The following is a 14,163-nucleotide window of genomic DNA, read 5'->3' on the forward strand; positions in this document are numbered from 1 at the left end:
TCTTGAGCGAGGTAAAATCCGAACTCAGTACTGCATCTATATTCGTAACAACATTTTAAGTTGGAAGTGTAATGTTCTGGCTCCTTCCCGAGGTTTGCAAAGACTGGGCGCGGGCCGACTCGGTGTTGCCCCGAGTTACGAGCGGTTCCGGTTCCGGGGCGCCGGGCGCATGCTGGTGGAGATGCGGCCGCTGACGGATGAGGAGACGCGGCTCCTGTTCGAGAAATTGGCCAAATAGTGAGTGACTGTGGTCGGGATCGACAGTGATCGGGGGGTTAGCGATATGAGGAGGAGCCGGCACTGATGAGGGGAGATTGGGGAGAGGGTGGCTTGTTGTATTCGGGGAAGAGAATGAGTTTGCAGTGGGAGGTGAGGAGGGAACATGGGGGGAAGTGGTGTTGAAAGTGGAGTGGCTTTGGGAACGATGGTGCGGGGAGGGTTATGGAATGAGTAGAGACGAACTGGGCTTGGGATGGAAAGTAAAACAATAGGTTCAGCTGTGGGCTGAACCACAGCTCACTTTAATGATTCACTTTAGAAATTCTGGCTTTTGCAGTATTGGAGAAAATATTAAGCTACTGGTTGATAGACCTGATGGAACCTATTGCTTCCGCTTGCACAACAATCGTGTTTATTATGTAAGGTGAGTGCAATATGTATTTATTCCTACATGTTTACAGACTCAGAGTTATGCAGCACAAGAGCTCGTCTTTTAGCTCATATCCTTGTAAATGTGCAGACAATTCCTTGTGGGTTTTACATGCCACTTTTAAAAGCCAGCAGGACCTATTATGACTTGTCTACAGAGCAGAGGGTCACTGTGTAATTGGAGATAGTTCCTTGTGTGCTGTATTCACCAGCTTTAAAAAGCAAGCGGGACCTGTCAGGACTTGTCTGCGGAGTGGATGGTTGTTTGGGTTATTAGTAATGAAGCAAGGGCCAAAAAAAGACAAGGTTTAAGCAGAGTGGCCATTGTTGGAGTGGGCCAGTGTTAGAGTGGTCAGGCTTCAGTGAGAACAGGCGGAGGCTAAGGGTGCTGAGTCGTTTGGAATCATTTATTTTATTGTTCAGCTTAAGAGGCGAGAGCCAAAGATATAACAAGTGTAGGAAGGATGGTAGTTAAGGCAATGGAATGCTCCTCTTGTAAGATGTGTGATTGCAGGATATCTGACAGTCTTCCTGATGACTATATCTGCAGGAAGTGAATCCAGCTTGAGCTTCTGACTGACAAGGTCAAGAAACTCTGGACATCCTGGAAGCTGAAAACCTCCTAGATGAAACTTTCACTGATGTGGTGGGTGGCCACCAGGAGAGTGAGCAGGCAGTGCAGGGCTCCCCTTTGGCCATTCCCCATAGCAACAAGTACACATCTTTGAATACTGCTGGGCTGGAGAGGGAGAATGACTTATCAGGGCACAGCAGCAGCAGCCAGGCCAATGGCACTGTGGCCAGCTCTGGGGCTCAGTTGGGAAGTGTAAAGCCAGGTAGAGCAATAGTGATTAGAGACTTGATATTCGGGGGGCAGGTGGTGGTGTGGGGTGGGGTTGGATATGAGATTCTAGGCCATGAAAGAGAGGCCAAGACGGTGTTTTGCCTCCCGGGTGCTAGGGTCCCAGATGTCTCAGAGCGGCTGCAGAGTATTCTCAATTAGGAGGTTGCGCAGCCAGAGTTGGTGTTTTACATTGGCATCCGTGAGGGGGAAGGTCCTGCACAGAGAGTATAAAGAGGCTGAAGAGCAGGGCAGTACAGGTGAGTAAGTGACTGAGGAACTCGTGCAGGAGGCAGAGTTTCAGGTTTTGGGATAATTGGAACCTTTTTGGGGCAGGGGTGACCCGTACTAAGGACAGGTTGCATCAAACTGGACGGTTTGGATAGCCTGGCTGGGAGGTTCACTTGTGCTACTCGGGAGGGTTTAAACTAGTTTGCAGGAATGGGAACCAGAGCAGCAGACCAGAAAATGGAGGGATGGAGAGGAAGGTAGCTGATGGGGGCCAGTAAAAACAGGCAGAAGCAAAGTAGTAGATACAATGGGATGTATAGTTAGAAGTGTGTATTTATTTCAATGCTAGGAGTGGTATGGGTAAAGATGATGAACATGGAGCTATGGTATTGTGGTATTACAGAGATTTGGTTGAGGGAGGGACTGGAATGGGTGCTTAATGTCCCAGGGTTTTGATGTTTTAGAAAAGATAGCGAGTGAGGTAAAAGACAGGGTGGAGTTGCACTACTAATCACAGCTGCACTCAGAGGGGACATAATGGGGCGCTCATCTACTGAGTATATGGGTAGAACTCAAAAATAGAAAGGGTACAATCACTTACGGGATTGTACTTTTGACCCGCCCCCAACAGCCACTGTTTAAGGAACTGATATGTAGGCAGATTAATCGTCGGTAGGTCGTATCTGGAGCATTAGGCGGGAACAGCTGCTTTTGGACAAGTCCACATCTGGCATGTGGAGGGTGTTTAAAGATCAACTGCATAGAGTACAGGGCAGGTATGTTCTGGTCAGAGAAAGGGACAAGGATGGTAAGGTAAAAGGACCTTAGATGTTGAGGGTAATGAATTTCATCAAGAAGGAAAAATATGTTAAGTTTATTTATTTCGAGGTATAGTGCGGAACTGGCCCGCTGAACTGCACCACCCAGTAATGCACTTATTTAGCACTTGTCTATTCACAGGACAATTTACAATGACCAATTAACCTACTAAACAGCAGGTGTTTGTTCTGTGGGAGGAAAACAGTGCACCCACAGGAAACCCACATGTTCATGGAGAGAACATACAAACACCTTGCAGGTAGTGCCTAATTGAACTCCAAACTCCGGAACACCCTGAGCTGTTATCAATTCACCCTTTACACAGTTGTGCGAACCAACAATTCCTCCGAGCAGGAACTTTTTACACGGCCTGAAAACTGAGCGGCACTTTAAATATTTTGTTTTGCAATATGCATACTGTGAACATTTAGAATGAAAATTGAAAAATCACATACTTTTATTTATTAATTGAAGGATAGAATGAAATACAGTACAACAAAAATCTTTCATGTTTCATAAACTCTTAAATTTATAGGTGTTGGTGTTCAGCAGGCTGGCTGTTTATTAACAATGAGCTACTGATCTCAATTCTGTGTTTATTGTTACAATTTGTAACAGTTTAAAACTTAAAACATTGACAATGTAAATACGTTGAAGCTCTAAAATGTTTCAAAGCAAAGTTTGTGGTGTGTATATTATTTAGAAAATTTATGGATTCTGTTGATTAACGCAGTTAATTCCAGGGTATTTCACAATTATTTTAACATATAAAATTCCTGCTGCACTATAGCAGTGTCTGTGCACGGCCGCATATCTACGTAGATAAGAGGGAACAGGGCTGTAATAGTGTCATACACTGCCATGGCGCCCAAAATAGCCACAATAGGAAGCTGGAATCAAGCAGGGCCCATCAGGATTATAAAGTAGCCAGGAAAGGAATTAGGAAAGCCAGGAGGGGCTATGAAATGTCCATTGGCGAGTAAGATTAAAGGAAGTTCCAAGGCATTCAATACGTACATCAAGAGCAAGGGGATAACTAGGGAGAGGGCGGACCACTCACGGATAAATGGGGGAACATTTGCTTGGATACAGAGGATATGGGTGAGGTCCTTAGTGAGTACTTTACATCAGTATTTACCAAGGGGAAGGACATAGAGGATAGGGAAGTCAGTGCTGAGCGCGTTGATATGCTAGGGCATTGCTAGGTCATTGTTGGGTCTTTTAACGAGCATTAAGGGTGTAAGTCCCCAGAGCTTGATGGGATATACCCCAGGTTATTGAGAGAGGCAAGAGAAGAGATTGCTGGAGCCTTGACCAATAACTTTGTGTCCTGTCTAGCCACAGGCAAGGTCCTGGAGGGTTGGTGGGCAGCTAATGTTGTTCCATTATTCAGGAAGGGAACCAGGGATAATCCTGGAAAAAAATGGACTGGTGGGTCCACGTCATGATAGGGAGATTACAGAAAAGAATTCAGAGATATTATTTATGGGCATCTGGAGAACATGGTCTAATTAGAGAGAGCCAGCATGGCTTTGTACAAGGCAAGCCATGTCTTACTAACCTAACTGAGTTTTTTGTTGAGGTGACAAGAGTGTTTGATGAAGGTAGAGCTGTGGATGTTGTCTACGTGGAATTTTGTAAGGTGTTTGACCTAGGTTCCTCACAGGAGGCTCATCCAGAAGATTAAGATGCATGGGATCCATGGTGAATTGGCTTTTTTGGATTCAGAACTGGCTTGCCCATAGAGGACAGAGACTTGTTCTAGCTGGAGGTCTGTGATTAGTGGTGTTCCTTAGGATCTGTACTGGGACCTCTGCTGTTTGTGAGGTATATTAATGATCTGGATGAAAATGCAGATGGGTGGGTTAGTAAGTTTGTAGATGATATGAAGATTGGTGTTGTGGATAGCATACAAGACTGGGAAAAAATACAACAGGATATATTGTAGATCATTTGCAGAAATGGCAGATGGAGTTTAACACAGCCAGATGGGAAGAGTTGTATTGGAGTAGGTCAAATGCAAGGAAACTACACTTTTGAGAGCAAGATCCTTAACAGTGTTGATAAGCAGAGAGATCTTGGAGTCCAAATTCATAGCTCCCTGAAAGTGGCTAACAGGTTGCTAGGGTGGTTAAAAAGGCAGATGGCATGCTTACCTTTATCAGTAGAGGCATTGAGCTCAAAATTGAGGAAATTATGTTGCAGCTTTATAAAACTAGGCTGCATCTGGAATATTGCATACAGTTCCTGTCTCCCCATTATAGAAAGAATGTTGAGGATTTGGAGAGATTGCAGAAGAGGTTTACCAGAATGCTGCCTGGATTAGATAGCATGTGCTATAAGAAAGATCGGACAAATCTGGGTTCTTTTCTCTGGAGCAGCAGAGGATGAGGGGAGATTTTTCAGGTTTATAAGATTATGAGAGACATAGACAGAGTAGACAGACTGTATTGTTTTTCCCTAGTGCTCAAATGTCTAATACCAGAGGGCATGCATTTAAGGTGAGAGGGTATAATTTCACAAGAGTAGCGGGTGCACTGCCTGCTGTGGTGGTAGAGGCAGAAACATTAGAGACTTCGAAGAGACATTTAATTAGGCATATGAATGTGAGGAAAAATGGAAGGATATGGACATTGTATAGGCAGAGGAGATTAGTTAGGCAGAGCCAAAGGGCCTTTTCTTGAGCTGTACTGTTCTATATTTTAACCCTCTCCTACACTTTTATCTGTCTTGACTTATCTGTCTAAAAGTCTTTTAAGTACCATAATTGTACCTAACTCTATCACTTTCTTTGGCACCCTGTTCTATATATGCCCTACCCTCTGTGTGAAAAGGCTGCTTCTCTGATGCTTTTTAAATTGTTCACTCACTTTAAATGTATGCTTATTAGCTTTGGACTTCCCTATCCTGGGGAAAAGTCTATGACTATTCACTTTATATATGCCCCTATAATTTTATAAACCTCCATAAGGTCGTCCTTCAGTGATCAAGGGATAAATATCGTGGCCTATCCATACTCTCCCTCTGACTAAAATCCTCCTGTCCTGGTAACAACCTCGAGGATTTTTGCACCCTTTCCAGTTTATTGACGTCCTTCCTAAATCAGGGTGACAGAACTGTGTGCAATATTTCAAATGTAAATTTATCAGTGTCTTGCATAGCTATAGCATGATGTCCCACTTCCTGTAGTCAATATCTTCGCTGATGAAGACCAGCATTTCAAACAGTCTTTAATACCCCATCCATCTGTGTCACTGATTTCAAGGTATGATCTACCTGCACCCCTAGATCTATTCTGCAACACTCATCAGGGCCTTACTGTATGACTCGTCCAAATTGGTAGCAGAAAATCATGAGAAATGGCGGACCCATTGCCAATTCCTGCTTCACACCTGACCGCAGGCCTCCAGTGGAAAAATGACTCCCTGTCACCACCCTTTACCAGCTCAGACTGTCTCCAACTATTAGGCCAAATCTCATATCCAATTGGCTAGTCCATCTGGATTGCATGTGGTCTAACCTCTACGCGGTACCTAGTCAGAGGCCTTGCTAAAGTCTGTGTGACTGTTGGGAAAGCATGGAGGAGTACAGCAGAAAAGGAAAAGTTGTGAAAGATAATGGAGAGCTTAGGACTATGGGAAATCTGCTGTTTATCCTTCTGAGTTGGAAGTCATCTGTATTACTTGTGATTCATTTTGGTGTCTGAGCAACTGAGTGTCTGTTCGGACTGGTTGGTCTGGTACAATAAATCATGAAGACTGTAGAGGTATAAAAAGTGCAGAGGTGAAATTAATAAGGAAAGCAGGACAAAGAGGATATGTGCATAAATTTGAAAAGATAAAATCAAGGACCTTAAGGTGCTGTATAAAGTGGAAGAGAATCATGTGTTATGGATACAAGATATTGACAAAGTATCAATTGGAATTTAATCCCAAGAGGTTTAAAGTAACATTTGAATAAGGTAAACAAGACAAGGGAATATATGATCAATAGAAAAGCACAGATATGGATAGAGGACAAGAGATCTTCCTAATCATCTTATCTACCTGGCTTGCTTGTCTGAAAGGAAGTGAAAAGGGTAGATAAGGTGGTTAAGAAGATACTTGGGATATTTGTTGACACACAGAAAATAAGGACTGGAAAAACGTATCTGAACTAAATTTGTTGCTTCATGTTGTTCCAGTTACCACTTTACAGAAAATATTTGATGGCAACAGAGATTTATGAGGATATTACTGACCTGATAATGCTTACTTTCATATAAAGCAGAATGATGGGAGATATAATCAAAATAGAATCCTTGACAAGTTGAATGAGATCATCTTAATTCATCCACTAGTGAGGGTTGGGCAAAGGTACAAAGTAATTGGTAGGATTAGAGATGGGAGAACCGTTTTGCATAAAGAATGACAGGCATCTGCAACTGCTGTCTAAGAATATCACATTTCAAAATAAAGGAGTTGGTTAAGCATCTGAAGGTGCCATAACCTATACAACATCAGACCAAGAGCTTAGAAATGGACTATTGTTTGGGCATGATGGTGGTGATGAGGGCATCCGTTAGTCTTGTGAGACCATGGATCTGCGCCTGGAAAGTCCTCTCCGGGGCGCAGGCCTGGGCAAGGTTGTATGGAAGACTGGCAGTTGCCCATGCAGCAAGTCTCCCCTTTCCATGCCACCGATGTTGTCCAAGGGAAGGGCAAGGGCCGATACAGCTTGGCACCAGTGTCATCACAGTAGTTGCCAGAACGAGGTTGAAGACAGCGTCGACTGCCTTAGGGACTCCAGCTCTGGATTTGTCCTCCGGGTTTACTCCCGAAGCCTTTACCATAGTGGGTATGGCCGCAAGGCAGCGGAGGTTTGAAATCAGAGTTTTCCCTCTCTTAGATGGACTGCCTTCCCAGGCTGATGAGCTCCATCTAGCTGAAGTTTAGGCATAGCTGAATACAATTGGCCAAATGATTTTCTTCTTGCTGTGAGTTTTAATAACTTCAAGTTAAGCATAATAGGAAGTGGAGAGAATGGTATGATGACTAAAGAATCCCAGTGGGTTACAAGGGAACTCCTTGTAACAAATACTTCTGAAGAATGAAATTGATATTTGTGAAAAAGTATTCACATAATTAAGGAAACTTCAATGAAGAAATAGCAACTGTATAAAATGACTTTTTTTTAGGATGTATCTGACAATGTGGCTTCTCTGTTGCAGTGAGAAAATTCTGAAATTGGCAACAAATATTTCTCGAGATAAACTTGTTTCACTTGGAAGCTGCTTTGGGAAATTCACCAAAACTTCAAAATTCCGCCTTCATATTACGGCACTTGACTATCTAGCTCCTTATGCTAAGGTAGGTTCTTGCACTGGATTGAAGCATCATTGCGCATAATGGAGGGAAATTTGTGTTATCTTAATATGGAACGATGTCTTTATTAAATATTAGGATTGTTAGGTATTTGAAGATAAAAATTTGTGACCTTACTTGTATAGTCATAGAGAAGTACAGAACATAAGTTGCCCCTTTGGCCCATCTAGTCCATGCCAAACTATTTAAACTGCTATTCCCATCAACCTGCATTGGGACAATAGCCCTCCATATCCTTACCATCCATGTACCTATTCTCATTTCTCTTAAACATTGAAATTGAGCTTGTATGCACCACTTGTGCTGGAACCACTTGTTACACACTCTCATGACCACCTGAGTGAAGAAGCCTCCCCTCATGTTCTCCTTAAACCTCACCTTTCACTCTTTCACATGATAACTGAATTGTGTTTATGGTTTTTTTTAAGTGATACATTGAAGAGCAATATTCATCATTGTTCAGTTAGTCAAAGTAATAACGTTTTTTGTTTAATTTCAGTACAAAGTGTGGGTGAAACCTGGCTCAGAACAATCTTTCTTGTATGGAAATCATATATTGAAATCTGGTTTGGGTCGAATTACAGAAAATACAGCTCAGTACCAAGGTGTAGTGATATACTCCATGGCTGATGTTCCACTGGTAAGAGAAAGGACTGTTTGGCCGTTAACTATTGAAATATAATAATATTCTATGCTAAGGGGACGATGTTCAGTAAACATTGGTACCATAATAATAACATTTACTCACAACAGATTCATTGACATTTATCAGCACTTTTGATTGAGTTGAGATGTTACATTTCTGTGGTATTTTTAAGACACAAAATCAGAAGACTGCAGATTCTGGAAATCTGAAATGAAGTGAAAAATTGCTGAAAATCCTTAAGTTTATTCAACTTTCCATGATGGAGTGAACATGGAGGCATGATTTCAACAGTGGGAAAAATCTGGGACCAGAGAGCACAGCGTCAGAGTAGAAGGATAACTCTTTAAAACAGAGATGAGAAAGAATTTCTTTAGCCAGATTGACAAATCTGGAATTCATTGCCACATATGGCAGTGGAGGCGATGTCATTGGGTATATTTAAAGCAGAGGTTGATAGGTTCTTGATAAGGGTGTCAAAAATTTTGTGGAGAAGGCAGGTGAATGGGGTTGAGAGGGAAAATACATCAGCAATGATCAAATGGTGGTGCAGATTCAATGGGCTAAAGGGCCTAGTTCTGCACCTATGTTTTAGGGTATTACAAACGTGTAACTGTGCATTTTGGTATATTCCTCAAATTCCTTTGTTTCTCTGTCAAACTTAGAATCTCTCTTTCCAAAAAATAAGGAATTTATTCTTCCTCCCAAAACTGGTTACTTGCCTTTATCCACATTGAACTTTATTTTCAATTTTCTGCCTGTTCTGGAAGTTTATTAATATGCTTCTGTCATTTATTACAAAGCCTTCCCAGTACTGACTAAAGATTCCCCCCCCCCCAAATTTGATATCATTGGCAAATTTAGAAATGGTGCTTTAGATTTTAGAATTTAAATTATGTATCAATTGTAAATAGCATTCCTTTCTGAAATTCATGTTGAAGATTTGTTATACATTTTATTGTTAGATGTTATGTTCTCACTGTGTGGAGAGATTCCATAATGTTTCTATCAGCAGTGATAAGCTCACTGATCTAGAATTCTCTCATCCTGAAAACTAGTCATTACATTAGTTATCGATCAGACCTCTGGCAGTGATCTTTTTATAACAAATCATTAAATACTTGTAGCCATGTCTCTGCTGTTTCATTCCTAGATTCTGAATTTGTATGGGTGTATTTTAACTAGAATAAAGTTTTTATTTATTTTGTTAGTTAATATAATCCCTTTTGTACTTATTTTAAAGGTATTTATCTATTTGTTTTCACTTTCAGCATCGTCTCTTATTTTCTCTACTATAAATATCACTAATTTTCAATGCTATTCAACATTATTGGCATTTACATTTAATCTTAGTCCTCTGGCTTTTAATCATTAATAGTAATCAAGGTCCAATTCAACAGTCTGGATTTCTTAAAAAAATGTCTCTGGTATTTAAAGATGTTTAGTGTTCTTTCTTTCTCTTTTTAGTTTAAATAGAAATCCATGAACCAAAGTGGTTAATACAGCACTTCTACAGTAACTTCTGTAACGTGGAAACTTCATCAGTATTCATTTCATATAGAACATAGAATAGTACAGCACGTTACAGGCCCTTTGGCCCACAATGTTGTGCTGACCCTCAAACTCTGCCTCCCATATAACCCCCCACCTTAAATTCCTTCATATACCTGTCTAGTAGTCTCTTAAACTTCACTAGTAAATGGTGCAGCAATGGTAGTCAAAGGGAATCTCTGTTGAATCACATTAAAGTTAATACCTGCTAAATGAAATGAGTCTGAAGAAGGATCTTTCAGTGTAGATTGCATAATTCAATTTGTTTGATAAACTATGTTGAAGTTCATTTCTAGTTTCACATTCTGTAAAATGTTCTATATTTGTTTCTAAAGGGTTTTGGAGTTGCTGCAAAATCAACTCAGGAGTGTCGGAAAGTAGACCCAATGGCAATCGTTGTGTTTCATCAAGCTGATATTGGTGAATATATTCGACATGAAGATACTTTGACATAAATTCACCAAAAAAACTATTAATATTGAACTGAGCTTATGGATAGACCTCTGTTTTTCTTCTAGTGTTCTCTGAAGAAAATGTAAGATATGAATTTCTGAACAATCTCAACTTGCAAGAATATTGCAAGTTATATTTTGTAAGTCTAAGTTATATTTTGTAAGTCTAGCAAGTTGTTCTTCAGAACTGTTTAAAGATTGTTAACAGGTACACAAGTATTATTGGAAATTCAAACTTCTTAGTTTTTTTTTGTTTGGTTTTAAATTGTTCCTTGCATCCTAAAATCTTCTTTCACATAATGTTGGTTTAAATTATCATCTATTATAGTTGGAAAACACCGGAGCCCTAATTTGATTACATATTTTATTATACAAAATTAAAGGATCATTTTTTCTCATCACTGTGATTAAAACATTTTTAAAACTGATTAAAATGAGTGAAGATTTTGTGTTTGGAAGTAATTTGTAGATCTTGTTTTTACAATAAATATTAGCTGGAGCTTGACAGGTGGAAGAAAATCCAGTTAAGAAGGTGAGCTGGATTTCCCTTTCTATTGAGTCTCACTGAACACCAAAATATGAAACGTCATTGATAGTCAACTCTGTCCCGTTGTATTGTGAAACTATCCTGTTATTGCTGTCCCTGTCTGGTTTGTCCTGACAATGCAGAATGCACAAAAAATGCCAATATCACACTGACATTTACATACTGAAAATAAAGGTATAAATGAACATTGATTTTTACTGTAAATTTCTATTTTTGAATAAGAACCGTATTATACCTTTCAGATCCTGTTCCAATAATATTGTTAGTTGATAAAAATACTCCCACAGAGCAGAAGTTGACATTGTAGGAAGGTATGGTGGTGATCATAATTCAGGTAAGAGAGTGAGTAGTTTCAAGTTCCTGGGTGTCAAGATCTCTGAAGATCTAACTTGATCCCAACACATTGATGTAGTTATAAAGAAGGCAAGACAGTGGCTTCATTAGGAGTTTAAAGAGATTTGGCATGTCAACAAATACACTCAAAAACTTATATAGATGTACCGTGGAGAGCATTCTGACAGGCTGCATCACTGTCTGGTATGGGAGGGGGGGTGGGGGTTACTGCACAGGACCGAAAGAAGCTGCAGAAGGTTGTAAATCTAGTCAGCTCCGTCTTGAGTACTAGCCTACAAAGTACCCAGGACATGTTCAAGGAGCGGTGTCTCAGAAAGGCAGCGTCCATTATTAAGGACCTCCACCACCCAGGACATGCCCTTTTCTCACTGTTACCATCAGGTAGGAGGTACAGAAGCCTGAAGGCACACACTCAGCAATTCAGGAGCAGCTTCCCCTCTGCCATCTGATTCCTAAATGGACTTGGACACTACCTCACTTTTTTTTAAATATACAGTGTTTCTGTTAATTGCACCTTTTTAATCTATTCAATATATGTATACTGCAATTGATCTATTATTTTTTTTCTCTTCTATATTTTGTATTGCATTGAAGTGCTGCTAAGTTAGCAAATTTCACGTCACATGCTGAAGATAATAAACCTGATTCTGACTATAGCATAATTACAGCAAAGAACAAGGATTAAAGGTTCTAAACTGCAGGTATTGCAACCTTATTAGTCTCAGAAATGAATCAGAGAAGTGGACTAGATTCAGAAACTTGAAAGCAAATCAACCCCTGAGTAATTGGGAGCAAGCAAGATTAAAGAGATAGTATTGTAGAAAGTGTAGGCACAGAAGCAGTTGATAATGAAAATCATTAAAGTGGATGTAAAGAAGTTCAAGTGCAATTCACAAGAATAACTCAGTGAATGGCACTCCTAGTGAGTAACTGCATCATTTTGACTAATATTTCTAAAATAGATTTTTTGCACTGTAATATTGTGAATCATTTTAGAACATTTCAGCCTTCTACCACATGAGGGCTCCAGACCACTTTTGTAAACTTTTATAAACTTTGCAGAAGCACTATAGCCAGGGTCAAATTTAAATGGCCTCTTTTTTTTTGTGCAGTGTAACAGTTCCACATAAGATTATCGGTGTATCCATCACAAATATGAGTAAGCTTGGGATTCACACATGTTGAAAATTCTAAATTTCCAGATGGATTCTCCATAGTAATTATTGTGAAGTCCAGACAGGCAGCAACAATGTCTTGTAATTAGCCAGAAGTTATGCTTTATCTGACTTACATTAATAAAAACAGAAAATAGCTTATTCATCTGATGAGACAGCACTTGTGAAGGGAGAAACAGCTAAAAGGAGCAGTTCAATGATCATTCTTCAGAATAATCCCCACAGGCGCCTTTACGGCAGTTTGGGTTTTATTTCAGACTTCCATATCTACAGACTTTGCTTTTTGCTGAACCCGGTCAGTCTGAATTATATGCATTTAATGGACTTTGTTTACCAGGATATTTAGGTTTTTCTAGATCTTTTCAGGACATTTAACTGGTTTAAATAAGTGTGAATAATTTTTAATAGATTTTGAATGTATATTTAATAATAGAGACTACATTCGTATCCTGCAAGCCAGGGCCACTGAAAATACAAAGGAAAGACATGAAAAATATACTTTGGTTTGTTCTGGATCAGGTAACTGGAGGATATAATGGAAGGATGTTAGACAACAGATAGCATCTGGTAAAGAAAGGTCAGGAATGAGGATTCAAAGACAAAAGAGTAAATAAATTCGGGAGCGATATCAGAGCTTGTTTTACACAGACAATTCTGATTACTGGGGTTCCTTAAGGTCGTCGTAGCCAGGGAATAGTGGGGATAAGTTCCCACTCTCTGTTAAGTGCTCCCAATGGCATCCCAAATGGGCACACTTCAGGAGGAGTGGCTTGACAAAAATCCATTAGAAGTGTAAAGAGAAAAACACCTGCCATACAAAACAACAACAATAAATGGCGTGCATCTCAAATAGCCTCCGACAACCAAGTCCAGCTCCTGGCCTTCAAGTGTGGCTTAGCTACTAAGCCCGGTGGAACTGTTTCTCCTAAAAGGAGAAGGGGCAAAGGCAGATTACTGGCACCTTAAACACAGTTGCTTCAGGCAGCCTTGGTTGGCAGATTATCTCAGGAGAATGAAAACTGATGTCAAGCCTTCTCTGTCTTGTGGCTAAACCCACTCATGGGGAAGGCTTTGGGAGTAAACCATGAGGAAAAACCCAGCCCGGGTTCCTAAGGCTGTCGTACGTTAAATTCAACACTGAGTGGCAACTCCAGCCATGTCGCTAATGCCAAACGGTATCAGTCTCTACCATTCCTTTGGATTCATCAGCTGTGTGGAGAGGGGGAGCTTGCTGCATAGGCAACAGCTTGTTCTCCATATCATACAACCCTGGCTTGCGTTAACATAGCCAACTTCAATGCAATATCCATGGTCGAGGGCTTCACTCTGATTACTAGAGTTAATGCAAAGCCCAAGCTAACATTTGAGAGTAGATCAGATTGACAGTTCAGGGAATTGTGACTGAAAGTATATCAACATGGAACTGTTGAGTTAAATGATCTCTTTGTATGTTATAATTTTTTTCATGAGTTTCTCATGAAATAATCTAATTCAAAACAGCAGGCAGCAACCTGTCTATCAATAGATAGACAGTATTTG

The 14,163-nt window shown here is 40.3% G+C and overlaps 1 protein-coding gene across 1 annotated transcript; it reads left to right on the top strand.

The window, feature by feature from the left end:
* Positions 1-92: 92 nt before the first annotated feature.
* nip7 (NIP7 nucleolar pre-rRNA processing protein) lies at positions 93-11,286 on the top strand. The gene is made up of 5 exons (XM_073070212.1): positions 93-237; positions 557-643; positions 7,749-7,887; positions 8,402-8,542; positions 10,432-11,286. Exons 1-5 carry the CDS (start codon positions 170-172, stop codon positions 10,549-10,551), a joined length of 555 nt encoding a protein of 184 aa, XP_072926313.1. The 5' UTR covers positions 93-169; the 3' UTR covers positions 10,552-11,286.
* The last annotated feature ends 2,877 nt before the right edge of the window (positions 11,287-14,163 follow it).

This window comes from Hemitrygon akajei, chromosome 17 (assembly GCF_048418815.1).
Source record: "Hemitrygon akajei chromosome 17, sHemAka1.3, whole genome shotgun sequence".
Taxonomy (NCBI): domain Eukaryota; kingdom Metazoa; phylum Chordata; class Chondrichthyes; order Myliobatiformes; family Dasyatidae; genus Hemitrygon; species Hemitrygon akajei.